General features: G+C 37.3%; 1 protein-coding gene and 1 long non-coding RNA gene across 7 annotated transcripts in view; one reads left to right on the top strand and one right to left on the bottom strand.

Moving 5' to 3' along the window:
• The first annotated feature begins 9,213 nt into the window (after positions 1-9,213).
• ca14 (carbonic anhydrase 14) lies at positions 9,214-24,881 on the top strand. Of its 6 annotated transcripts, XM_088999575.1 has the most exons (13): positions 9,214-9,327; positions 10,176-10,199; positions 12,536-12,715; positions 12,797-12,942; positions 14,715-14,810; positions 14,890-14,956; positions 16,720-16,877; positions 17,862-17,988; positions 20,695-20,718; positions 20,794-20,878; positions 20,979-21,020; positions 22,532-22,585; positions 24,251-24,881. In XM_088999575.1, the coding sequence occupies exons 1-13, from the start codon at positions 9,267-9,269 to the stop codon at positions 24,348-24,350; spliced, it is 1,164 nt and encodes a 387-aa protein (XP_088855701.1). In that variant the 5' UTR covers positions 9,214-9,266; the 3' UTR covers positions 24,351-24,881. The 6 variants fall into 6 exon arrangements, 4 of the variants coding, with proteins under 4 accessions (XP_088855701.1, XP_088855702.1, XP_088855704.1 ...); XR_016115425.1 differs by having other exon boundaries at positions 20,979-22,585; positions 24,251-24,341; XM_088999576.1 differs by lacking the exon at positions 20,979-21,020.
• The window catches only part of LOC148897025 (uncharacterized), a 60,686-nt gene continuing 51,764 nt past the window's right edge, over positions 17,842-26,763 (bottom strand). Inside the window, exon 8 of the long non-coding RNA XR_016115427.1 lies at positions 17,842-17,982. This is a non-coding gene — a long non-coding RNA (uncharacterized LOC148897025). The remainder of the gene's footprint in view (positions 17,983-26,763) is intronic.

The following is a 26,763-nucleotide window of genomic DNA, read 5'->3' as shown; positions in this document are numbered from 1 at the left end:
ACACACACACACACACACACACACACACACACACACACACACGCACGCACGCACACACACACACACACACGCGCACGCACGCACACACACACACACATTTCTGTTTCAATGGTTTTGTGAGGTCCGGATAACTCCAGACAAGGAGTGAGGATCACCATTGGTGATAAGTTTAGGGAAGAACTAGTGTTACATTTGAACACTAAATGTCACCCCATTTCCCACTTCAACTTCTTTAAAAACAAAGCAATAAAAAGTGGATTTAAAACTGAAATAACAGCAGGAGTGAGATTTCTGAATGGCTATATTCAAAGTCCTCACCCTTGTGGTGAATTTGGTTAAAATATTGTTTGACTTTTTGTGGTATGAACTTTTTCCTCTCATTAATCACTCACACACACACACACACACACACACACACACACACACACACACACACACACACAGTGAGTAAAAAGTGTGTGTATCCAAGTGAAATGAAAATACACACTAAAAAAATCATTTTGGATGAATTTGTGAGGACCTTTCTGAAACTTTAACAAATGCATATATAGACCTTCTAGAAGCCTTTAGAATGAAAACATTTTGAGGACCGGCCGAAAGGTCCTCACTTGTCAAAAATGTCCTCACGACGTAGGGTATAAAATGTTCGTGGTCCTCACAAGACTGCTCATACAAACACACACACACGTACACACACACACCACGGTGCTATGTCCTCACGCTATTGACAATATTTGCCATTGATTATGAGCATGGTGGGGGTTGCCCAGAGACGAAAATAACACGAGCGGAGCCGCCTCAAGTCGTGTCAGCAAGCGTAGAGTTAACCTTTAGTCACAGTAAACCTGCGAAAGGCGGGCATGGGGTCTGTTTGCGATACACTGAGCAAGTCAATAGCTGGGAAAAAAAAGCCTCAAATTCCCCTCCCCCACCCATTCGCCCGCATTCCTCAGCAACACATGAACCCAGTGAACCTGCTTGGAGTTCATGGGTTGTGAAGACCACCCCCATCATTTCCATCCCTGCAGTTCCCCTCCCCCCACCCCCATCTCTCCCATCCCCCACCTGCTTTCCACACTCGCGCGCTCGCATGCTCTCCATCAATATTACCCCCACAACTGGAGAGACCAGTCGAGCCGGAGCCTGTAGGTGTTGCTTTTCTACATATGTACATAATATGCACGTCCATGTCGTGTCTATACATATGTATGTATATCCATACGGAGAGCAAATCAAGTCAAATGATTAGCATAACGATTCAGCGGGGGAGCTTTTGGAAGAGGGGGTGGGGGTGGAAATGAGATTAGGCTCAGTTGGCGTTAAGTCACGAGTGGCCCTCGAAGTCACAATAAAGCGTCAACGGCAGGTTGAGACTCTGCTCACGACTTTTTCACGCGTTTTCCAAAGGCAAATATGTCAGCTGAGTGCTTGTGTAGTTCATGTCAGGACAGGAGGATACAAATGGTTAAAATGGGAAGAAGAAATAGATTAAAAGTGGGATGATTTGGAGCTGGAGAAAAATGTATGTGCAGGGGGTGCACCCTTTAAAGGACAACCGACACCATTTTTTTGTTTCCTAACTGACATCAGAAAAACGTTTTACAGCATCTAAAATATCCAAAACATGTAGGCTGATATTTTTAGTCAAATGCAAAACACCATTAAAAATGAGTTAAAGGACAACCGACGTCTCCGGATAAGTTGTGTCCATAATTTGTATTCATTTTTGTATTATTATTATTATTATTAATAATAATAATAATAATAATAATAATAAATACAGTGAGACCTCAACTTACAAACTTTTCGTCTTACAAACGTGAAATTTCGGAAAATTAAACCTTATAATAAGCACTATTTTCATAATACACACCCACCACGGCTGGCAGAGTCATCTTCGGCGGGAGCACACGACCGAACAGCACTAGAGGTTAAGTTACCAACAGTCCTTATCGAAGGTGACTCTCCTTTCATAAGCCATCAACGACCATCAAAAAGGTAAATAAAACTTTCTTTTTACAGCACAGTTTATTTCTTTAATTACAGTCATCATGTAATGCGCCTCTCTTCCCAAACAGCAATTCCCTTTGACCTTAGACCTCCAACTCCATTCCATCAAGCCATAAATGACCATCACAAATGTAAATAAAGTTACTTTATGATACAATGCAGTGTATTTCTTTCATTACAATACAATAGCACATTTATTATACATAGAATAAGGTATGTTGTGTGTAGTTTTAAGGATTATTTAGTTGAAAAGTATATTTAATGGAAACGCGGGAACGGATTATTCCCATTTTAATTGTTTCCTATGGGAATTTTTTTTTCGAGATACACACTTTTCGCCTTACACACTCTGTCTGGGAATCAATTAAGTTCGTAAGTTGAGGTCTCACTGTAAATACATCAATATTGTGTATTGTCTGTTGTCACTTGTCTGTCTTTTTTTTAGCCACATTATAAGTGCCTTGCACGATGGGTCCGAGAGGACATTAATTTCATCTGTCCTGTCATGCATATTAGCATATTTGACAATAAAGCTGACTTTGACTTAAAAAAAATACATTTGGTTCTTATCCCGTGACTGTAAAGTGTCCTTGAGAGTTTTGAAGACAACAAATCCATGACCCACTTTTGGGTCCCACCCCAACAGGTCACAATCAGCGAATTAGAGTCAGATTCCATTTTCCGAAGGCAAAAAAAAAAAAAAAGACATTTTGAACAACGTAGCGAAGAGCAAGCCGCCCACCTTTTTGGACTTGGAACTGTCGTCATACGTGACATGACGGCAGCCACGCTTGTCAGCCATCCTGCGCACACGCCTCACAAGACCTCATTCCTACTCGCATTAAAAGATTAACTTTGTGTGTGTGTGTGTGTGTGTGGTTTATTTTTTATTGTTTTTTGGAAACAATACAGTTTTGAGGTTTTGAATGGAAGACTGTGGTTCGCGAGTTGACTTATCGGAGATTTTGGGCTGCCGAGACTAAAAACGTCAACAATCAGCGATGATGCAATGCAGTAGAAATGAGCAATGGTCATGATCATCGTGCGTTGATACCAAGCGTGAGATGTTAACTCAATCACTGCCATTTTTTTCGGGAATTGAAAATATGACGTGGAGCGCCATTACTGAATTTGTTTGGGTTTTGGGTGCCGATAAAGCGCTGGTCAGGTCTCCGGTAATGTTTTTTTTCCCTTCCACGAGGGGGCAGCATTTGCCTTTTGTCCATGTTAGCGCTTTGTTACAGCAACATAGGCTTGGTTGTGCTGATGAGGTGATACCAGGGCAAATTGGGCAATCAGGCCAGTCATCAGTCAGGACAATAGAAGTAATCAGTGGAGCCGCAGGGATTAGTCCTCTGCTCCCCACAACCTGAAAGCAGGGACCAATCATAGCAGAGTCCGGCACCGCTACGTCTAAACAGTAGGGATATATATAGGGCCGAAACTATCAGTAAGACTTTAGTTTGCTGACGAAGCTTCTTGGATAAGAAGCGAAACGTCCGACACCTTCAAAGAAGTCCAGATGACGGCTGAAGAAACCTTTTCATCGATGGACCACTCCTGTACGACTGAGAGTTTACACAGACGTAAGCTTCAGCTGTTGTTAAAGCGCTATATAAACCAATATGTATTGTATTTTGTACAGATGCCCCCATTTCGAGCTCAGATAACTCCAGACGCATAAAATTTAGGAATTAACTCTTTTTTTCCTGATAAAAGAATATGGTCTAAGGCAGGGGTGTCAAAGTCATTTTTTGCTGCGGGCTACATTGTAGTTACGGTTTCCTGTCGAGGGCCATTATGAATTTGGGGAAGCCATTAGAATGTTTAATCCCCTCCACATATATAACATATAGAGTGTACAACAAATTAATGAATAACTAGTTTTCTAATCTGAAGTCAAGGATAATGACTGTTATTGTGGTTTACATACAAAAATATGAAATTTTGGTTAGGATTTTAGCTAGCATCATGGAATTTCACAAGTATGATTTACTTTCGCAAGCCGAAAAAAAAGATGTGGCGAGCCGGATTTGGCCCCCGGGCCTTGACTTTGACACCTGTGGTCTAAGGTCTTTTTTTTTTTTTTTGACGATGCATTGAATGTTTATGTAGTCCTAAAACTGAATATTTTGTGGGTCCTGGAATTGGAGTGACAATGACAAAAACCCTGGCACTGGAGTGGACACATTTTTTTTTTGCGCAGGGTCTGGCAGTGAATGAGTTAAGGATCATTTCACACACGTCGGTTGAAGCCGGAATAGTTTCTAAGGCAGCATATCGCTCTCCGAAGCAGACGGCACGCTTAAGGCCCAGCGGGGGAGGGGCTGGTCTGCAACAAAACCACTTTGGGAGCGAGGGTGGGGCGAGGTGCTGCATTTTTGTTATTAAAAGGTTACATTTCAACCAAGTGTTGCATACATGTACATGTTAAAGGACAACCGACGTCTCCGGACAAGTTATGTCCATAATTTTAATACAGTAAAGTCTCGTTATATCGATATCGGATATATCGATAGTCCCGGTTATATCGATACTACAGTAAAGTCTCGTTATATCGATATTCAAGGGAGTCCGAAAAAATATCGATATAACCGGGACTATCGATATATCCGATATCGATATAACGAGACTTTACTGTATTTCTATGCACGCACAGAGAAAATTATATGCAAACAGGGTCGGATATATCGATAGTCCCGGTTATGTCGATATTTTTCGGACTCCCTTGAATATCGATATAACGAGACTTTACTGTATGTTAATTCTACGCATGACACCACAATGCACTAGCAGGCCGGCAACGTGTATGACAATTTCGGCCAGCCAGCCAGCATCTCACTCTCACACAGCAATCGACCGTGTGACGGCACCAGGGGGGGGAGTTTGCGTGTCATTTAGCCTCCGAGTCTCTATTCTACATTTTGAATGGATTTTGACTTACGACCATTTCGACTTATGACCGTTTGGTCGGAACGGAACTCGGTCGTAAGTCAGATGTTACCTGTATAATATATACACATAACGTCTTCCAAATACAGTAAAGTCTCGTTATATCGATATTCAAGGGAGTCCGAAAAAATATCGATATAACCGGGACTATCGATATATCCGACCCTGTTTGCATGTAATTTTCTCCGTGCGTGCATAGAAATAGTATCGATATAACCGGGACTATCGATATATCCGATATCGATAAAACGAGACTTTACTGTATAAGGCACACGGCATTATAAGGCGCTACAGTAGTTCTACAGCGGCAAATGGAGTCAGTGGCAGCTGAAATTAGTTGCTAGAACTGTTGAAGCTCAATATGACTTCACATATAAGGCGCACCCCCAAATAAGGCACAGGGTCATCTTTTGAAGAAAATCAAGGCTTTTGGGAGCGCCTTATACACCGGAAAATACAGTCGTCAAGTCCAAGACGAAAAATGGATACAATATTTACGCAGTTGATTGTAAGTAGAACAATATTATGAGGTTTCATGGGCATTTTTATCCGCTGGTGAAAGTGTGTGTCAAGTCAAATGCACGAAGCAGCTGTGAGAGTGAGAAGAAGAGAAATGCGATCCAGCTCATAAGAAAGGACGCAAGAGGCCTTCAAGCGTGTGTTGGTAATCTCGCGGCTCAGGTTGCACTTCGGAGTTCCGCTTCGCTGTGTGCTGTCTGAACCGCGTCGGACTTCCTGTTTTGCTTCACCTTGTGTATCCAAAGTCACATTTTTTTTCGTCCTCTCTTGTAGCCTTGCAAGAAGATGATTGGGATGATAAATAAAGCGGACGAAGGGGTCGGAATTGTTAACTGCGGCGCGGTGACTCAACTCACTTAACCACAAGCGGCGTGTCTACAAATAAGGGAGAATGGGTGTTGTAAAACGAGGCTTCATGCTGGTTAATTGCAAAGCAAGGGAGCTTTCTTTAGACAGCCCCCATTTCATACACAATAAGGTAACGCCAAGTGGTTCACAATAAAGGACGACATTTCCAAACATTTGCAAGCCAGAGAACTAAAGAAGTTAAAGAACAAAGCGAAAAAAATAAATAAAAGGTATATTTACTCAATAACATGCTAACCGTTAGCAACACGCTAACCATTATCTCTTCAAAAGCGGACAAATGTAAAAGGGCAAAATGCAAAAAACTATATAATAATAATAATAATAATAATAATAATAATAATAATAATAATAATAATTTAAAAAATCTCCACAAAATTATATATTTTTTAAATTTGAGGCCAGACACTGTAGTCAATATTAACTCATTCGCTGCTTGAAATGATTCAAAGACATCCATGATTATTATCGATTAGCTATCTGTTAGCAAAGACATCAATAATAATAATAATAATAATAATAATAATAATAATAATAATAATAATCTTTTCCTTTTGGCTTTTCCCTTCAGGGGTAATAATAATAATAATAACAATAATAATAATAATAAGACATTTCATTTATAAACGCCTTTCAAAACTCAAGGTCACTTTATAGTCACAGGATCTATTAGCTATCTGTTAGCTAGCTAGCTAGCTATCCATTAGCTATCTAATAGCTAGCTAGCAGGCTAGCTAAAGCTATCTATTAGCTATCTGGCTAGCTAGAGAGCTAATACAGGATCATGTACAGGAAATAAAGCAGTCAAATGTAATCTAATGTAATGTAATGTAATGTAATCTAATATAACTAAAGAAAACAATTATGAGTGTTTATGGTGAGAAGACTATAGCCAAAATCCCCATTCGTATTTTTTTTAAGTTTATTTATACTTTCCTTTCCGAATATAAACGCAAGCAGCTTTCACGTGTAGGCGGGGAGCTCCCACTGAGGAATTTATGAATGAAAGCAGTGGGCGTGGCCTCTCAGAAAGCACTGGCCAATACCGTGTCGAGTCATCTTTTCCACGCCCAAACAACTAGGAAGCGCAGCGACCAATGGCTGGCGAGAAGGGGTGGCCAAGATTGCATAATTTGGCTGAGGCGCCCCCTCGCACGTTTCAGTGGGCAGGTTGCGATCCGCACGCGCGTGCACGGGCAACAGCAAAGGGGGGCGTGACGACAACGCACGTGACGACGATTTTCTGGCTATTTTCGAGCAGGCGTTTGAAATGGGCGGTTTTTCTTTGGGCTGGTTATCGCGTGACATTTTGTAGATAGATATACATATAACGATAATTATATAAATACACGCCGCGCCATTGACGACTGATACATGGCAAAGTTGACACATTTACAAGGAGCAACGGATGAAAACGACTCTTCGTGGAGACATTCGGAAGTGCACGAAGTGAAAGCGAGTGGGAAGTAAACGTGGTGATGGCTCCCTCTAGAGGCGGAAATGCGACAGTGACAATCAGTGAGGTGGCGACCATTGCTTTTTATGCCATGAGAAAAGCGCCCTCAAGACATTGATTGACGACCACTTTTGGGGCATTCCAAAGTTGATAATTGAATGACATGATGTCAATTTCCTTACCCTCCAGTGAAGATTTAATAAATTGAAGAACAGAAGTAATTGACAAGGCCTCCATTGAAAGTGTTCCCCCTCACCCCTTTGTTTAATTACCTAAAAAGTGGAAATAAATATCTTACCGAAATTGTGACCTATCACACGGAAAGTTTTGTTCACAAGCTGCTCTATTTTTTTTGCAAATAAAAATATAAAAAATATATTATTTACAATATATAAATATATATATAAATAAATAAAATATTGATATATATATATATATATATATATATATATATATATATATATATATATATATATATATATATATATATATATATGTGTGTATTTATTTGAATAAAAAATATTGAAATATATTTGAAGAAACAATATATATAGATATATTTTTGCATATAAAAATATATAATAAATAAAATATATATATATATATAAATAAATAAAACATAGATATATGGATGGAAAAAATATATATTAGAAAAAAAAATATATGTATTTATTTTAATAAAAAAATTGAAATATATTTGAAGAAACATATATAGATATATTTTTGCATATAAAAATATATAATATGTATATAAATAAAGTAGAGCTATATAAATACACATGCATTTATTTGAATAAAAAATATTGAAATATATTTGAAGAAACAATATACATTGACACATTTTTCGCAAATAAAAATATACAATATATATATATATTATTTACAATATATATATATATATATATAAATAATATATATATATAAATTATATACAGTAAAGTCTCGTTATATCGATATTCAAGGGAGACTGAAAAAATATCGATATAACCGGGACTATCGATATATCCGACCCTGTTTGCATGTAACTTTCTCCGTGCGTGCATAGAAATAGTATCGATATAACCGGGACTATCGATATATCCGATATCGATATAACGAGACTTTACTGTATATATATATATATATTTTTTTTTTGAAAGGCAAAAAATGGACATGTATGTTTGAATGAATTTTTATAAATATATTCGAAGGATAAATAATCGACTCCACCCAAAAATATATAAAATAAAAAATACATATAGGGGCGAAAGGAGAGCTATCATGGATATATATGTGCATGTACATGATATATATGTACATGTATATTTATCTATAAAAATACACATGTATATATTTGAATAAAAATATCGATATATATTTGAAGAAAAAAATATATGTATATATTTTTTCTATGAAAAATATATTATATATATATATATATATACTTTATATATATAACATCTAACTATATATAAATAGAATGATAAACATTTCATTTATAAGCGCATTTCAAAACTCAGTCACTTTAATATATAAATATATACTACATAAAATATATATATTTGAAAAAAAAAATATATGCCCCCGCCCCATAAATAAAAATATATTTTTTTTAATTTGTTCAAATTTCTACACATATTGTTGATTTTTCATATATATATTTCATATATATATATACACACATTGCCCTTGGCTACTCGCGACTTTGCACCGTTTGGTCTGCGTCACATCAGCACCTGTTCAAGGAGCCCGAAAACCATCTCGCGTCCAACCACTCAAGTGGCAGGTGAGTTCTCTGTACCCCGGTGGCGCGCACCCCCCCCCCCCCACCTTCACCCACTCTCCCTCTCACTCTCCCTCTCTCTCCCTCACTCGGTGTCCCTTTCTGTCCCCCCTCGCTCCCTCACTTCACTCTTCATCCCTTCGTCGGCTGTTTGTGCGTTTGGCTGTGTCGTATGTGTGTGTGGGCGCAAGGAGGGCTATCATGGATTCCGGGGCTCCTTTTGTGCTACTTTTGCTATCCGGCTTCCATTGGGCCCTTACGGGTAAGAATTTCATTCACATCATAATCAACGCTGGGTGATGTGAGATGCGATATTTTTGATTTTATTTAATTTGTTATGTTACTAAGAGGTGCAATATTTGTAGTCCAACAGTCAAAATCCATGAGCACAATAAAGTACAGTGATACCTCGGTTTTCGACCACAATCCGTTTCAGAAACCTGTTCGAAAACCGATTTGTTCAAAAACCGAAACAGCACTTTCCATTAAAATCAATGTAAAAAAATTTAATCCGTTCAAAGTCTAGAAAACAACTTTTTAACTATTTCATCACATAAACTGGATAAAAACTTAATAGAGCAGGTCATGTGTAAAATTCTATAAAAACAAACTTTTATTTTCGCCAATTTTTAACGTCAACATTAACATCTGTCCATAAAAATTTCTCTATCTTTCTGCCACGGGGCGTGTTGGCACCTATCCCAGCTGTCTTTGGGCAAACACAGGGCACACTAACTTTTCAAACATCCTCTGCTTGCTTTAAAATCATACTATTCAGGAGATCTTAACCAAATATGTCAGCATTTTCGCAAAAATAAAACAACAACAATATTAATGCGTCGGTCACAATGAGACAATGAGGAAGACGTGACATTTAAGGAAGTGACGTAGAAGGAAGCACAGGGTAGTCGAGTGATGCATTCAGATGCACTCAGTTTGGTTGAGAACCAAACTCCGGGGCATAAAAAATATGACGTTTTTGGTTGAAAACCGAATGGGATGAGAACCGAGACGTTCGAAAACCGAGGTTTGATTGCACATGTATTTTTATTTATTTATTTATTTATGTAATAGTTGAATGACTTGACTCCCCCTCTTCTGTTTTTTTAGAGGAAATTAGCTGGACTTACACTGGTGAGTTTCAAAGTTTCTTATAGGTTATTTGAGATTTAAATTGTGTGATCCAAGACGTCTGAACTCGGGTGTTCATTTGTAGACAGTTTACATGAGTTAGTTGCATTGTTGAGTTTGGAAATGTGATTTTTCAAACAGGATAACAATTTGAAGAAGAAAAAAAAACAATCACAACAATAAGCAGTAATATGTTTATTCCAACAATTCATTTTTGCCTTTTTTTTTAGCTTTTTCTGAACATTTACTTATTTTTAGAATTAAATTTAGAATTATTATATATATATATATATATATATATATATATATATATATATATATATATATATATATATATATATATATATATATATATATATATATATATATATATATATAATTCATATTATATTATATATAAAATATAGAAATATAATTATATTATATTATATTATATTGTATTATATTATATTATATTATATAATATATAATATATATTATATTATATATAAAATATATAAATATAATTTATTATACTATATATATAATATATACTATATATTTTATTTATATTATCATTATTATTATTATTATTATTATTATTATTATTATTATTTTTTTTGAATTAATTTTAGAAAGAAAGAATAGAAAACAGGCCTTGTTAATTGCTCACCAGGGGGGTCATATATGGCCCAATGGCTGCAAAGTTTACCCAAAAACTTCCAAAGATGTCATTTCGAAGTTCTCAAATAAGACACAAAGCTTCCATCTAATGAATTTTTTTTATCAAATTAGGAAATCTCGTTCACGTCTGCGTACATGCGTGTGATTCTCCCGGCCTTTTCCCCCTCTATTTCCCCTTTTCCTTGCCTCTCTGTACGGATTAGTTACAGTTGGGCGGGCTGGCGTGAGCACAGCGGTCACACAGAGATGATGGAGGGCTGCAAAGGGGGTAGCGAGGAGGAAAAAAGTACAGGCTAAGAAGGCAAGCGAAGAGTGGCAACCGCACGACGGTGACCGTTCGCAGGCCAGCGTCACAGAGCGAGAGAGCGCGAGAGGGAGACGGGACGGTTTGTGTGTCGGCGCACAATAAACACACAGGTTATTGTGATGCCGACCCACACTGAGCGTGCCTATTCGCCGGACAATGGCGCAGTGGGCATGAATGGGGCGCACAGCTGGCATGTATTCAGAGAAGGAGGGGCGCCAATGCACTGTATGTGATTGGAGGTACCAGTAGCAGAAGCAGTACTAGATACAGTGTGGTTTCTATTCAAGTTTGTTTCGACGTGACGACACTGGAGGTTTTCAATACACCTGCATACAAATGCTCGGAGACTACAACATGGATACCACTTTAAAACAACAGGTACAGTGATACCTTGGCTTACGAACTTAATTGGTTCCCAGACAGAGTGTGTAAGGTGAAAAGTGTGTATCCCAAAAGTTAATTTCCCATAGGAAACCATTAAAATGAGAATAATCCGTTCCCAGGTTGTTTTTGACTTATTGACTTATATACCCATTTATTCATGTATTTGTTTATTTATTTATTTACTCCCCATTCATTTATTTAGTGAATTATTTATTTACATGTTATTCATTATTTATTTTGCTATTCATTCATTCATTTATTATTCACCATTTATTTATTCACGTTTATTTACTCTTTATTTACTATTTACTTATTTCCCCATGTACCATTTATTTATTTAGTTAGTTATCTATGTATCTATCCATGTATCCATCCATCTTTTATTTATTTTTTTTTTAATGTATTTATTCATTCAATTATTTATTTATTTATTTATTTATTTATTTATTTATTTATTTATTTATGTATTTATTTATTTATTTATTTAGTAATCAATTTCTCATATTAAGTAGAAATGTGGGGGGAAAATGAATGAGTGGAAGGGCTACGTCCCAAATCTATTTAATTGTAAACCACAGGTGTCAAAGTCAAGGCCCGCGGGCCAAATCCGGCCGACCGCATCATTTTTTTCGGCCCGCGAAAGCAAATCAAACTTATTAAATTCTATGATGATTGCTAAAATCTGAGCCAAAATTTCATATTTTTGGATGTCAACCACAATAAAAGTCATTATTCTTGACTTCAGATTTGAAAACGAGTTATTCATTAATTTGCTGTGTGCTCTATATGTAATATTTGAAGGGATTTAAACATTCTAATGGGTTCCCCAAACTCATAACGGCCCTCGAGAGGAAACCATGACTACAATGTGGCCCGCGGCAAAAAATGACTTTGACACCCCTGTTGTAAACGATGTCCCAAAACTATGTCGGTGTCGAAACTGGAGTTGAGATTGCATAACGAAGCTTCTTTTCCCCGATTGAAGGCATGGTGGGTCAGTCGGAGTGGTCAGAACATTTTCCCCAATGCGGCGGTTCCTCACAATCTCCCATTGATGTGGTGACCAGTCAAACTAAATATGACCCCAGGCTGACCCCGCTCACCCCGTTGGGTTACGGTCAGCACGGCAACAGACCCTTTACGCTGTATAATAATGGACACACAGGTAACCATGGCAACATTAAAAAAATTATTATAGTTAACTGTGAAGTACGGTGAACTATTTCATAATTGTCCCCCTCCCTAGCCGTGATCGAACTGCCGGACTGGATGACCCTGCGCGGACTCCCGTGGCTATTCTCAGCAGTGCAGATGCACCTCCATTGGGGCAGCGGCGGTCCCAATTCCGGAGGCAGTGAACACACCATCAATGGCCAGAGCGCAGAAGCAGAGGTAAGCGTTATGTTGTTTTTTTTTCCCCGACGACTATGATGGAGTTTTTAATTTTAGGAGTTAGGATGTCAAATGTGACAAAACCACAACCCTGAAAAAATTGAAATACCCAACTTAAATGATTCTTTTTTCACGGATTGCAAAATGGCAGAACACCGGAGTGGGACCTGTGATTCATTTCACCACCCAATAATAAATAAAGAAATAAATAACTAAATACATAAATGATGACTAATAAATAAATGAATGAATAAATAAAGAGTGGATAATAAATACACATATAAAAATAGGTAAATAATAAATAATGAATACATCTGTAATATCACTAGAAGGCAGACATGTTTTATTTGTGTTTACTGTACATTGGGTCGTATACTGCTAATATATTTGTGTGTGTGTGTGTATTTGCAACCATTTGCAGGGCAAATGTATTAACCTCAATAATGCGAATAGTTTACGTTGATTTTGATGACAAGAAATGGACAAAATTATTTATTTTTGCTTTCTAGTTAAGCGGTTTTGTGCTGCCTTCGAAGTACTATTTAATCATTGGGCAAGAAAATGCTTAGCGCAAGAAATGACAGTATATGGATTGTTTATTTATATGTGTATTTATTTATTCATTCATTTTTTGGTTATTTCTTTATTTATTCACCCATTCATTTACCAATTCATTTATATGTCTATGTATTTATGTATCTATTTATTTATTCATTCTTCTTATGGTTGTTTATTTGTTTGTTTATATATGTATGTATGCATGTGTGTGTGTTTATATATGTATGTTTGTATGTATGTAATTATGTATGTATGTATGCGTGTGTGTGTATGTGTGTATGCCCACGTATGTATGTATTGTATGTATATATCTATGTATCTGTGTGTGTACGTGTGTATGTATGTATGTATGTATGTATGTATGTATGCGTGTGTGTGTGTATGTGCCCACGTATGTATGTATTGTATGTATATATCTATGTATCTGTGTGTGTACGCGCGTATGCATGTATGCATGTATGTATGTATGATTGATTGATTTATTCACTAATTGTTCCATTCATTTATCAATTTATTCATTTATTTGTTCGTTTATTTATTCGTGTATTTAGTCGTGTATTTATTAACGTATTTATTCGCGAATTTATGCATGTATTTATTCGTGTATTTATTCGTGTATTTATTGTATTTAGTCGTGTATTTAGTCGTGTATTTATTCGCATATTTATTCGTGTATTTATTCATGTATTTATTCATGTATTTATTCGCGTATTTATTCGCGTATTTATTCGCGTATTTATTCGTGTATTCATTAATTAATTCATTAATTCATTCTTTTACCCATTTATTCATTCATTTATCAATTTATTTATGTGTTTAATTTTTTGTTTTTTTTTAATTTACTTTTGCTTCAAAGGATAGTGGATTTTGTTTTGTTTTTTAATCACATCAGCATTCGAAAAAAAATGCAATATATGAAAATCATAATTTTGCCCATTGGCAGCCCCGTTTGTCAAGTGGTTAGTTAGCACACCGGGTTCACAGTGCAAAGGTCGCGAGTCCAATTTTGCCCATTAAAAAAAAAAAAAAAAAAACAAAAAGGAAACTAAAGAAAGGGGAAAAAACGGATGACTTTGCTTTCCTGCTCCCACATGCAAATCAATTGAAAGGCCTCACAAATCAATCCCGTTTCCAAACGTGGGTGATCGGGAGCCCGTTCCATAGGCATGAAAACAGAGCGCCGACCAATGTCTGCTCTTGCGTCCTCTTTGCAGCTGCACGTGGTGCACTACAACTCCGAGCTCTACCCCAACATGTCCGCCGCCATGACGCAAAGGGACGGCTTGGCTGTTTTGGGAATTCTCATTGTGGTATAACTTCCGAGACACGCTGAGGAACGTTGATGCTAATTTGACGCGCATTTTGATCGGTCGCCGTGATCTCCTGCAGATCGGCGAGGAGACCAATCCGCCCTTCGACAACATCATCAACTTCCTCAGCCGTATCAGACATGCAAGTAAGTCCGCCGATTGGCAAGTGGTGCCTAGACCCAAGATTAATTTCGAATTCTGTGTTGTCTCTTATTCAGAAAGAAAAACAGTATTTGTCGATGTTTGTTTTTCTTCCCTCAAAACATACAAAAATAAGAAGAATGAGACAGTTGTCATATTTTCTCCTTCCTGCCCATTCTGGTGGCCAGACATAGAGACAAAAAGTATTGAAGGCTCAGCTCCTTTTTCAGGTTCTCAGTGCGTCACTTATTTTTAACTCATTCACAAATTGATTTGGGAATTGAAAATATGACATAGAGCGCCATTCCCGACTTTTGTTTTTTTCATGCTTAGGTGTCGATAAAGCACTGGCCATGTCCTCTGGCAATGTGTTTTTTTTTCTATTCCACAAGGGGGCAGCATTTCCCTTTTATTCCATGTTAGTGCTTTGTTCCAGCTTTGGCTGTTGTTAAAGCGCTATATAAACCAATATGTGTATTGCATTGTATTTTGGACAGTCGCCCTCATTTCAAGCTCATATAATTCCAGACCCAATATAATTTAGGAATTAACTCTTTTTTTCTTATAAAAGAAGAGAGTATAAGGTTTCTAATGCTGAATTTAATATTTATGTTGTCATAAATATTAAGGACAACCGACGTCTCCGGACAAGTTGTGTCCATAATTTGTAAAATGGCTTCAAATGACTTCTACTGAGCGTATTTTACAAAGATTCCACCGCATATAGCTATATTTTACGTTTTAAGACTCGCGCTGAACATTCCGGAAGTCTTGTTTTTAAGTTGGTGACGAGTCCTCACCCTACGTCACTGAAGGAACGCCCCTGACCGAAAAAAGGACACATTGTAGCAGTCCTTCCATCACGTCAATGCCGTTTGCTGTACTTGATTGGTCTGAAAACTTCGTGTTGCACCAAAAAGAGGCAGAAGAGGGTGACAAAGCTCCGTGTAAGGAATGAATCAGCCTGTGGAAACGGGCTGATTCATTCCTTACACGGAGCTCTGCCACCATCTTCTGCATTTTCTCTGACACTACACGTCAGTCTTGAGCCATCAAAACGACCCAGAAAACCTTCTTTAATCGATTGCAAACATGTATGCTTTCCTCTTCAGAACTATTGGAATCGTATTCATAACTGGATGTGTAACAAGAAAGCATATTCTCCGAATCTGAAGCCATTGTTTTGATTCTAAGCAATGCAAGACGTCTTGGCGTGACGTAACGAACTGGGGGCGGGACTTTCTGAAAATGCCCAATTCGCAGCTCAATTTTTTTTTGCAGATTTTGGACACTTTAAGTCATTTTTATTGGTGTTTTGCATTTGACTAAAAATATCATACTGCGTTGCGTGTTTTGGGTATTTTAGATGCTATAAAACGTTTTTCTGATGTCAGTTAAAAAACAAAAAAGTGACGTCGGTTGCCCTTTAAAATGTAATGTATTATTATTATTATTATCAATATTCAGTGGGTCCTGGAATTCAAGTGACAATGACAAAAACCCTGGCACTGGAGTGGACACATATTTGCACATGTTTGGCAGTGAATGAGTTAATGAATCTATGCACGGGATAAAGAATATATTACTCCTTTGATTTTTCATATTTTGTCATGAAATGAGTTTGGAATAAAAAAAACACATTTTGGGGTCATACATATATCTTTTTTAACATAACCCATATTAGCATTTTTCGCTATTTACAGTTAGCTAGTGGCTAATGTCTTAATTTTAATCGCATGATGATTTTTCTGGGTGTTTCTACCAAAAGACCAGAAAGTATTGATCCCAGCCTTCGACGTGCAGTCGCTGCTCCCTAAAGATCTGGGCCGCTACTATCGCTACAACGGCTCACTGACGACGCCGCCATGCTACCAGAGCGTCGTGTGGACTGTGTTCCATGAGAGGGTTGAAATCTCAAAGGCTCAGGTGGGGGCTGACAATTGCGTACACTACCAACTAAACGTCTCTCCGGCGCATTTCTCTATCACAACATATTGTAAATGAATTTTCAGCAGTTTGCAAACATTTTTGGTTTATTGACCCTGTTGCATATTGTAAAATTTAATACCATTGGGCACAGCTTGACTCACATTGCGCAGATCATCTCTAATTGTATGTAAGACCTTTTATTTATTTATCCATTTATGTATTTATTTGTATATTTATTTATTGATTGTTGTGTTTATTTTTTTATTTATGCATTTATGTATGAATTTATTTATCCGTCTATTTATATATATATATTTACTTATTTTTTATCCATTTATTCATTTATTTGTATATTTATGTATTTGTGTATTTTATTTATACCTTTGTTTATTCATCCATTTATGTATTTATTCATTTATAGACATGTGTATTTATCCATTTATTTAAATAGTTATTCATTTTTGTACTTGTTTATCTATTTATTCATCCATAACAACAATAATAACAATAATAATAATAATAAGAAGAAGAAGAAGAAAAAGAAGAAAAAAGAAGAAGAATAAGAATAATAAATAAACAAATGTAATTTATAAGCACCTTTCAAATTTATTTGTATATTTATTGATTTATGTATTTATTTGTTATTTATCAATTCATTTATTTGTATATTTATTTATTTGTATATTTATTTATTTGTATATTTGTGTATTTATTTGTAAATTTGTGTATTTATTTGTATGTTTATGCATTTCTGTATGTATGTATGTATGTATGTATGTATGTATGTATGTACGTATGTATGTATGTATGTATGTATGTATGTATGTATGTATGTATTTATTTCTTGCCCCTTTCAAAAATTGACAAAATTTTAGCGCAACATGCATTCCAGCGGGCAACCACGAAATAAAGCAACTGACTTGTTTTCGTTGTTGTTGTGTCGACCAAGATGGCATGAATTCCACAATGTCCCCTCTGCAGCTGCTGAAGATGGAGACCATCCTGTACTCCAGCCAAGCGGGAGACCCCGAGCGGATGTTGCTTCAGGATAACTATCGCGCCACGCAGCCGCTGAACCACAGGGTCGTCTTTGCCTCCTTCACTGCAGGTGACAAGTCAGCTCGTTAGCGGCCATTTTTCAGTGCCCGTTTAACCCGAGTGCTTGTCACTTCATTTTTGTCAGGATTATTTATTTATTTATGTGTGTATTTATTTTGTTAATCTTCCCCTAATTTTTTAAATTCTATGTATGTATCTATGTATTTATCTATTTATTCCTATTTTGTATTTATATTTATTTATCCATTTATCTCTTTTCTTTACATGTATTTATATTTATTAATATGCACTTATCTATTTATTTACTTAATTAATTTATTGTATACCCACATATTTATCTATATTTATTTATCCATTTAATTAAATGTATACCCACATATGTATGTATTTATCTAATCATGTATCAACCAATTAATTAATCGATCAATTAACTAATAAATTAATCTAACCAATTTATTGATCTCACCAATAATTTATTCAGCTATTAAGTTATTTGTGTGATCATTTAGTCATTTATTTTTTTATTTTATGAGCCAATTCAGCTCACCACTATTTATTTACTTAATTAATTTATTGTATACCCACATATTTATCTACATTTATTTATCAATTTATTTATTTATCTATTTAATTAAATGTATACCCACATATTTATGTATTTATCTAATCATATATCAACCAATTAATTAATCGATCAATTAACTAATAAGTTAATCTAACCAATTTATTGATCTAACCAATAATTTATTCAGCTATTAAGTTATTTGTGTGATCATTTAGTCATTTATTCATGTATTTCTTTATTTTATGAGCCAATTCAGCTCACCACTATTTATTTACTTAATTAATTTATTATATACCCACATATTTATCTACATTTATTTATCAATTTAATTAAATGCATACCCACATATTTATGTATTTATCTAATCATATATCAACCAATTAATTAATCGATCAATTAACTAATAAATTAATCTAAGCAATTTATTTATCTAACCAATAATTAATTTAACTATTATTTGCGTCATCATTTAGTGATTGATTTCTCTATTTTATGAGCCAATTTAGCTAACCAATTATTGATTTATCTAACCAATAATTTATTTAACTCTTTATTTATTTGTGTCATCATTTGGTGATTTCTTCGTTTATTTCTTCATTTTATGAGGCAATTTAGCTAACAATAATTTCTTTATTTAAACAATTATTTATGTCATTTATTGGATTGGATGTACCTTTATTCGTCTTGCAATGGCGAAATTTACATTTCACAGCAGCAAAGTTATGAAAGGGAGAGGAAAGGAAAGAAAGAAGTAGAAAAACAAAATATAGGAGCTGCTCGAATGGCAGCCACTCTCGCGGCGCCATCTTGAAGTCAAAAAGTGATTTATTCATTGATTTTATGAGACAATTTAGCTAACCATTTATTTGTTGATCTAACCAATAATTCATGTATCAATTTATTTTGTGATTTCTTCATTCGTTGATTTATTTATTTACTTTTCTGAGCCAATTTAGCAGAATGTGTTTGCGGAAGAGACGACCGTGACTTGCCACCTCGCATCACTTTCTTGTATTTCAATCAACAAGGACACCACAGCGGAGGCGAGGGCGGGGGTTGCATGTAAACCAAAGTGCACAATTAGCACTACACGGTGGGGACGGGGGGCGAAAAGTGCAACGTGGCGAGAAATGCGCGAAACATGAAAAGAGACGAGGGGCTACCAACATGAGAAATGATTGGGGGAAGCGGGGAGGGTAAATTGCGCAAGCGAAAACACTGACTTCATTGTTTTTCCAACTGAGAAAAGCAGAAAGGAAAATGGAGGGTGAGTGATAGTGGTTGTAGGGGGAGGAGGGGGGCAGAGTCGTAGACAAAGACAACGAGAAAAAGAATTCGTGCAAAGTGTGATTAAAGTGGGAGGTCCTGAAAACGTCTGTCTGTCCGTCCGTCTGTCCATCAACACTCAAATTAAAGGACAACCGACGTCACTTTTTTGTTTTTTTAACTGACATCAGAAAAACGTTTTATAGCATCTAAAATACCCAAAATACGCAGTATGATATTTTTAGTCAAATGCAAAACATCAATAAAAATGACTTAGTGTCCAAAATCTGCAAAAAAAAATTGAGCTGCGAATTGGCCATTTTCAGAAAGTCCTGCCCCCAGTTCGTGACATCACACCAAGACGTCTTGCATTGCTGGAGAATTAAAACAATGGCTTCAGAGTCGGAGAATATGCTTTCTTGTTACACATGTTTGCAATTGATTAAAGAATTTATTCCGTGCCATTTTGAGGCAACATTGGGGGGAAATGTCTCACCCAAAAAGAAGCAGAAAAATGGCCACCAAGCTCCTGTGAGGAATGAATCAGCCCTTTTCCACAGGCTGATAAATTCCTTACATGGAGCTTGGACGCCCTCTTCTGGCTCTTTCTGGTGCAACACGCGGTTTTCAGACCGAACAAGCATTGACGTGATGGAAGGACTGCTACAATGTGTCCTTTTTTTTTTTTGGTCAGGGGCGTTCCTTCGGTGACGTCACGTACGGACTCGTCACCAACTCAAAAACTTCCGGAATATTCAGCACGAGTCTTAAAACGTAAAATCTAGCTATATGCGGTGGAATCTTTTTAAAATACGCTCAGTAGAAGTCATTTGAAGACATTTTACAAATTATGGACACAACTTGTTCGGAGACATCGGTTTTCCTTTAAACACTAACAATTCTTCTGGTCTTTGCCTATTGCAGAATCAGGCAAGGAGCTCTCTTCGGGTAAGTCTTGCCTCATTGCGGGTCATGCTAACCCAACCCAAAGGGAGGTTTTAACACCGTCCGTGCCTTCCACAGGTGAGGTCACCGCCATCGTCATCGGCATCATGTGCGGCTGCGTGGGCCTTGCCGTCGTGGTCCGATTTATCGTCAAGACCGTACGGTAAGATGTCGGGGTGGCTACCGAAAAATGTCAAGCGAGTGGAGTTTGAGTTATATCGTCGTTCCTATCCGCCGTTAACTATCTTCCCGTCTCTTGGCAGATTTTGCACTCTACTCCACCGTCAAAAGGCGGCGGTAAACAGGTGGCGCTCTGCATTTGACATTAACCGTTCTGTGTTTTTTAACATTCCCTTTTTTGGGTTGAGAAAGCGTGAGAGAACTTTCAGGGTTTTTCTACAAGCGGTGGAATTTGGAAAATGGACTTGGGATACAAGCGACTTTGCTTATAGTGCGGAAAATATGGGATTCAAAATTCAATGTTGGGTTGATGATTACAGACGGTCCCCAACTTACGAAGGAGATCCGTTCCGAACGGTCGTTCGTAAGTTGAATTTGTTCGTAAGTTGCTTCACTGCTATATTTCTTATGGAGTGTATGTTTAAAGGACAACCGACACCATTTTTTTGTTTCCTAACTGACATCAAAAAAACGTTTTATAGCATCTAAAATACCCAAAACACACAGGCTGGTATTTTTAGTCAAATGCAAAACACCAATAAAAGCGTCCAAAAACTGCCACAAAATAAGCTCGGAACTGGGCAGATTCAGAAAGTCCCCGCCCCCTTCTTCGTGACGTCACGCCAGGATACTCCTTCACAAACTCCCTTGCTCCAGAATCAAAACAATGGCTTCAGAGAGTTCAGATTCTGAGAAGATGCTTTCATGTTACTCATCCAATTATGAATATGATTCAAATAGTTCTGAAGAGGAAAGCATAAATGTTTGCAATCGATTAAAGAAGTCCTTCCGTGTCAATTTGAGCCGTCTGGACTCCAATGTAGTGCCCAGAAAATGCACAAGATGGCGCACAAGCTCCGTTGGAAATGGGCTGATTTGTTACCCCAATTGGCTGCGACACACAACGATTCACCATCGTGTTATTTATGTAGTTTTTCTTCTAATTTTGCCATCAACACGGATCAACACGAGTACCCAAAATGCATTGTGTGTCACTTTCTTGGTCAGGGGCGTTCCCTCCGTGACGTCACGCGGGGATCGTCATCAACTCGAAAACAAGACTTCCTAAATATTCAGCGCGACTCTTAAAAGGTAAAATATAGCTATATGCGGTGGAATCTTTGTAAAATACGCTCAGTAGAAGTCATTTCAAGTGATTTTACAAATTATGGACGCAACTTGTCCGGAGTGTCGGTTGTCCTTTAAAGGATAACTGAAAGGTCCTCCTAAAGTTTTAGCGTATTTTAAAAATCATTTCAAATAATGTACGGCGTACTCCAACTTTTATATGGGAATTGTAATCATTTATCAGGGGCCAAGGTTGACAGATATGACTTTTGATACTTTTAAAAACTATTTCATCTCAAATCCACTGTGGGTGGGGGGGGGGTCTTTACAGAAATTTTTTTTGAATTGTGTCCATCGTCCTGATGTTCATTGACCTGAACGGAATTGTCCTGACAGTCTTTCAGATAACTTCAGCCGCCCACCCCCAACCCCTGCATGACAAAATATCCACCCCGATCTAACACAATCAATCATGTCTAATCATACGTTGCTCTTTGATCACCTCAATGATTTTGTCACAATGTCTTTTTTTTCCCGATGATTGTGTCTTTTTATATTCTCGTGACAGCTCCACCTCTAGCTGGGACGTCCTTACCAATAACCGGCCAGCTCCGATGCAAAGGTTGAGTCAAGCACCCCAAAATGATTCCCTTTTTTTTCAATCTAAAATCTTCTCTTTACTTTCACCAAACATTCACTTTGACTCACTTTCTTTGGCTAATCACTTTCCAATAGTGATGGAAACAATCCCAGAGGTAATCAATCTAATCAATATATTCACTGTTTGTTAGCAGAGGAGCTGAAGTTTTAGCCTAGTTACCAGCAGTGAGCATATAAAACTCAACTAGTGTATCGTGACGTTTGTAATTGGACATAATAGTGATGGGAATTCCGGCTCTTTTCAGAGAACCGGTTATTTTGGATCGGCTCACTAAAAAGATGCTCTTTTGGCTCCCAAACGGCTCCTCAGTTTTTTTTTTTTGTCTTTTTTTTTGTTGCTTAAATTAATTAACTAGCAAAAATCATGTAAAATTATGTAAAAAACGAATTACTCATGTAAAAAATATCAAATATTTTTATTTATATGGCTTGATTTATATGTGCACAGAGACCATCCACAAACTTTCACTTTCCCTGTGATGATCAGCTGTCACTAATTTGCTTTTCATATTAATAATGTTATCATACCAACTAGTAAAAAATATAATTGAATAATAATAACAGCATAATGTAATAACATTTGTCCACCTGTCTACCCTAAGCCCCCCCCCCTTCTCCTCACTGCTGCGTGTGTCTGTAATTCTCCCCTCCCTCCTCTACCACGGATATCGACCAATCACGTGCGGCTTTAACCGAAGACCGGGGGCGGGGAATAGAGGAAGAAAAAAATTGGTTCCCATTTCCGACTCCTTGTTAGGAACCGGCTCGTTCGTGAATGACACATCACTAATATGTAACACAAAATGGCGGCAAAAAACACAGAGCATGATAAAGCATGTATGTAGCATGTACACAATCGCAAAACCATAGTTAGTAATTGTATTTAGTAGTTTAGCTAGTCAACAAAAACCAAGTACTGCACACACAATCACACGAGGTTCATCAACATTTTCAATGAGTATAATCCACTTCAAAACAAACAACAACAGCTAGAAACCAAATTGTCAGCACAAAATGGCTCTTTAGGGATTTAGCTTAGCTTGGCCATTTAGCTTTAGCCACCAGATAACACGTTTCACATATACTTTGGTGTTTTCAGCGTCAAACTCGGAAAAGTGGGGTGAAAATCAAGTTGCCGACTTCAGTGACAAAAAAAAATCTTTAGCAAAATGGCTTCTTGCATTTGTTTTATTTTTATCTATCCGTTCCTCCATTTTCTAATCTGCTTTTCTTTACAAGTGTCGTCTTAATTTTTTATACAATTCTTTAAGGCCATAATAATTGTGATTTTTTTCCCCCTCAACACAATTAAACAAAAGTTTAGAAACCACAAGCTCTTTTGGGTGTTTAAAGCAGTTCTTCTGGGGTTTCCTTTGCTTTTCGAAGTGTCTTTTGTCATGACAGCTTGGTGTACAAGCATTGTAACATCTTTTCTTTCCAACATTCTGATCCATTCATTCACTAATAACTAATCATCTCATTTTCGTCATGAAATAATGTCCATTTTCATAACTGTACGCCACACTCGCAGACTTCTATTTTTGGACAAAGAGCGACCTCTATTGGCCAAACTGTCAAACGAGTCTGACTCGAAGAACGTAATGAGTTTTTTGTGTGGTCATTTCAGGATGAAGGAGCCCGAGAAAGCAAAAGAGAAACAACAAGAAATTGTTCTTAACTCCACTTCTCAAGCAGAAAAGCGATCGTCTCCCCAAAGCGAGCCTTAGTTAGCCAAACTGGCGAATTTCCAAGAGAAAAACAACTGTTGGAACTCGTCCATGACAGGAAAATCAAATGATGTGAAATACATGGATGGGAAGGAAATACGATGGATGAACTCTTGAAGCACTTAAATATGTCACTTTGCTGGCTCTTTGTGTTTTTAACGTGTTGTATGATCGCGACGTCCGACATGGGCGAATTGTTCGTGTAAATACTTTGTACAGTGTTTTTTTTAGTTCTATTTCTGATTCAGCCGATATCCCCATCAAATTGCACCGATTGAAATGTTGATGTGTTCACATTTCAATACCCAATGTATTCTTGTATTAGCCCGCTCAGGGATTTGAACATGGAAGCAAAAAAAAAAAAAAAACTAAAAACAAACAAAAAAACAAAACAAAAAAGACGGAGTTGGCAACGTAAAATGGCCGCCCGGCTCCAATCGGCACATGCAAATATGGCTTCCGGTGTCCTCACTACTGTTGTTGTCATTTTGAATTGTCATCGTATTTTCAAGACAATTAAAACGAAAAAAAGCACTTTTCTCGTCTTGTTTGCTTTGAGGAACGGTCAAGTATTTTTTTTATGTGTTTTTTTTTCTTCCAAAATCGCTCCAACAAACTGCGCCAGTTCTGGCGCAGTGGATTTACAAAGTTGCGCCAGTGTCTGTCAAAATGCATAAATGCCGCAGCCCAGATACATCCCTGATAATAGCGGTGAAACGGGTGAAGACGGGAAGAGGACAGGAGAAAAAGCTGAGAAAAAAAACAAAGCGCCCGTTCCCATAGTCAGCACCTCAAATTGTGTTCAGACATGTTTGTTTCTCGCAAAAACTCCTTAAAGGACAACCGAAGTCACTTTTTTGTTTCCTAACTGACATCAGAAAAACGTTTTATAGCATCTAAAATACCAAAAACACGCAGTATGATATTTTTCGTCAAATGCAAAACACCAATAAAAATGACTTAAAGTGTCCAAAATCTGCAAAAAATTGAGCTGCGAATTGGGCATTTTCAGAAAGTCCCGCCCCCAGTTCGTGACGTCACGCCAAGACGTCTTTCATTGCAGGAGAATCAAAACAATGGCTTCAGATTCGGAGAATATGCTTTCTTGTTAGACATCCAGTTGTGAATATGATTCAAATACTTCTGAAGAGGAAAGCATACATGTTTGCAATCGATTAAAGAATTTATTCCGTGCCAGTTTGCGACCGAGCTCCTGTGAGGCATTAATCAGCCCATTTCCACAGGCTGATAAATTCCTTATATGGAGCTTGGTCGCCCTCTTCTGGCTCTTTTTGGTGCAACATGACGTTTTCAGACCAAACAAGCACAGCAAAATGCATTGACGTGCTGGAAAGACTGCTACAATGTGTCCTTTTTTTTCGGTCAGGGGCGTTCCTTGAGTGACGTCACGTACGGACTCGTCACCAACTCAAAAACAAGAGTTCCGGAATATTCAGCGCGAGTCTTAAAACGTAAAATATACCTCTATGCGGTGGAATCTTTGTAAAATACGCTCAGTAGAAGTCATTTGAAGCCATTTTACAAATTATGGACACAACTTGTCCAGAGACTTCGGTTGTCCTTTAAGTTCATTAAAAGTGCACGACTGCTCCTTTTCTTCTTGCCTCCTACTGTTCGGCCGACCCCTGAACCTCGCCGTCGGCCCACTTCTCACTCACCACTCATTCTTTCATTCTCCTCGTGCTTTTCCTCAATAATTGTTGTACACTTTTACTTCCTTCGCAGCCACAGTTGGCTGACATATGTGGGCGACATATTTATGTGTCTGCCCGTCGACGTGACATAAGAGGTCAGGTACGGTCAATACGGGGTAATACACGGGCCACCTTCACGAACTGCAGAACGTATTTACTACTGATGGGAACTCCGGCTCTCTGAAAGAGCCGGTTCTTTTGGCTCGGCTCACTGAAAAGATCTGGCTCTTTTGGCTCCCAAGTTTGTTTGTTTTTTTGTTGCTTAAATTAATTAACTACCAAAAAGAATTTAAGATTATGTGAAAACTAAATTACTCATGTAAGAAAATACACTATCAAATATTTTTTATTGATATGGCTTGATTTATATGTGCACAGAGAGCATCCACTAACTTTCCCTGTGGTTATTCTGGTCTGATGATCAGCTGTCATTAATTTGCTTTTCATATTAATAATGCTTTCATACCAACTAGTAAAAAGTATAATAATTGAATAATAACAGCATAATGTAATAACATTTGTCCACCTGTCGACCATACCCCCCCTTCTCACTGCTCCGTGTGTCTGGTATTCTCCCCTCCCTCCTCTACCACGGATATTGACCAATCACGTGCGGCTTTAACCGAAGAACAGGGGCGGGGAATAGAGGACAAAAAAGTTGGCTCGAAATTTCCGCCTCTTTGTTAGGAACCAGCTCT

Source organism: Hippocampus bargibanti, linkage group LG06 (genome assembly GCF_051943395.1).
Source record: "Hippocampus bargibanti isolate YZ-2025 linkage group LG06, ASM5194339v1, whole genome shotgun sequence".
Taxonomy (NCBI): domain Eukaryota; kingdom Metazoa; phylum Chordata; class Actinopteri; order Syngnathiformes; family Syngnathidae; genus Hippocampus; species Hippocampus bargibanti.
This window is presented reverse-complemented; position numbering and strand designations above follow the sequence as displayed.

Bases quoted from the DNA above. Each gene is read 5' to 3' on its own strand.
- ca14 (XM_088999575.1), top strand. From the start codon at position 9,267: ATGGATTCCGGGGCTCCTTTTGTGCTACTTTTGCTATCCGGCTTCCAT. The intron at 14,811-14,889 runs GTATAACTTCCG...GATCTCCTGCAG, and splicing joins TTTTGGGAATTCTCATTGTG to ATCGGCGAGGAGACCAATCC. The intron at 17,989-20,694 runs GTGACAAGTCAG...TGCCTATTGCAG, and splicing joins CTTTGCCTCCTTCACTGCAG to AATCAGGCAAGGAGCTCTCT.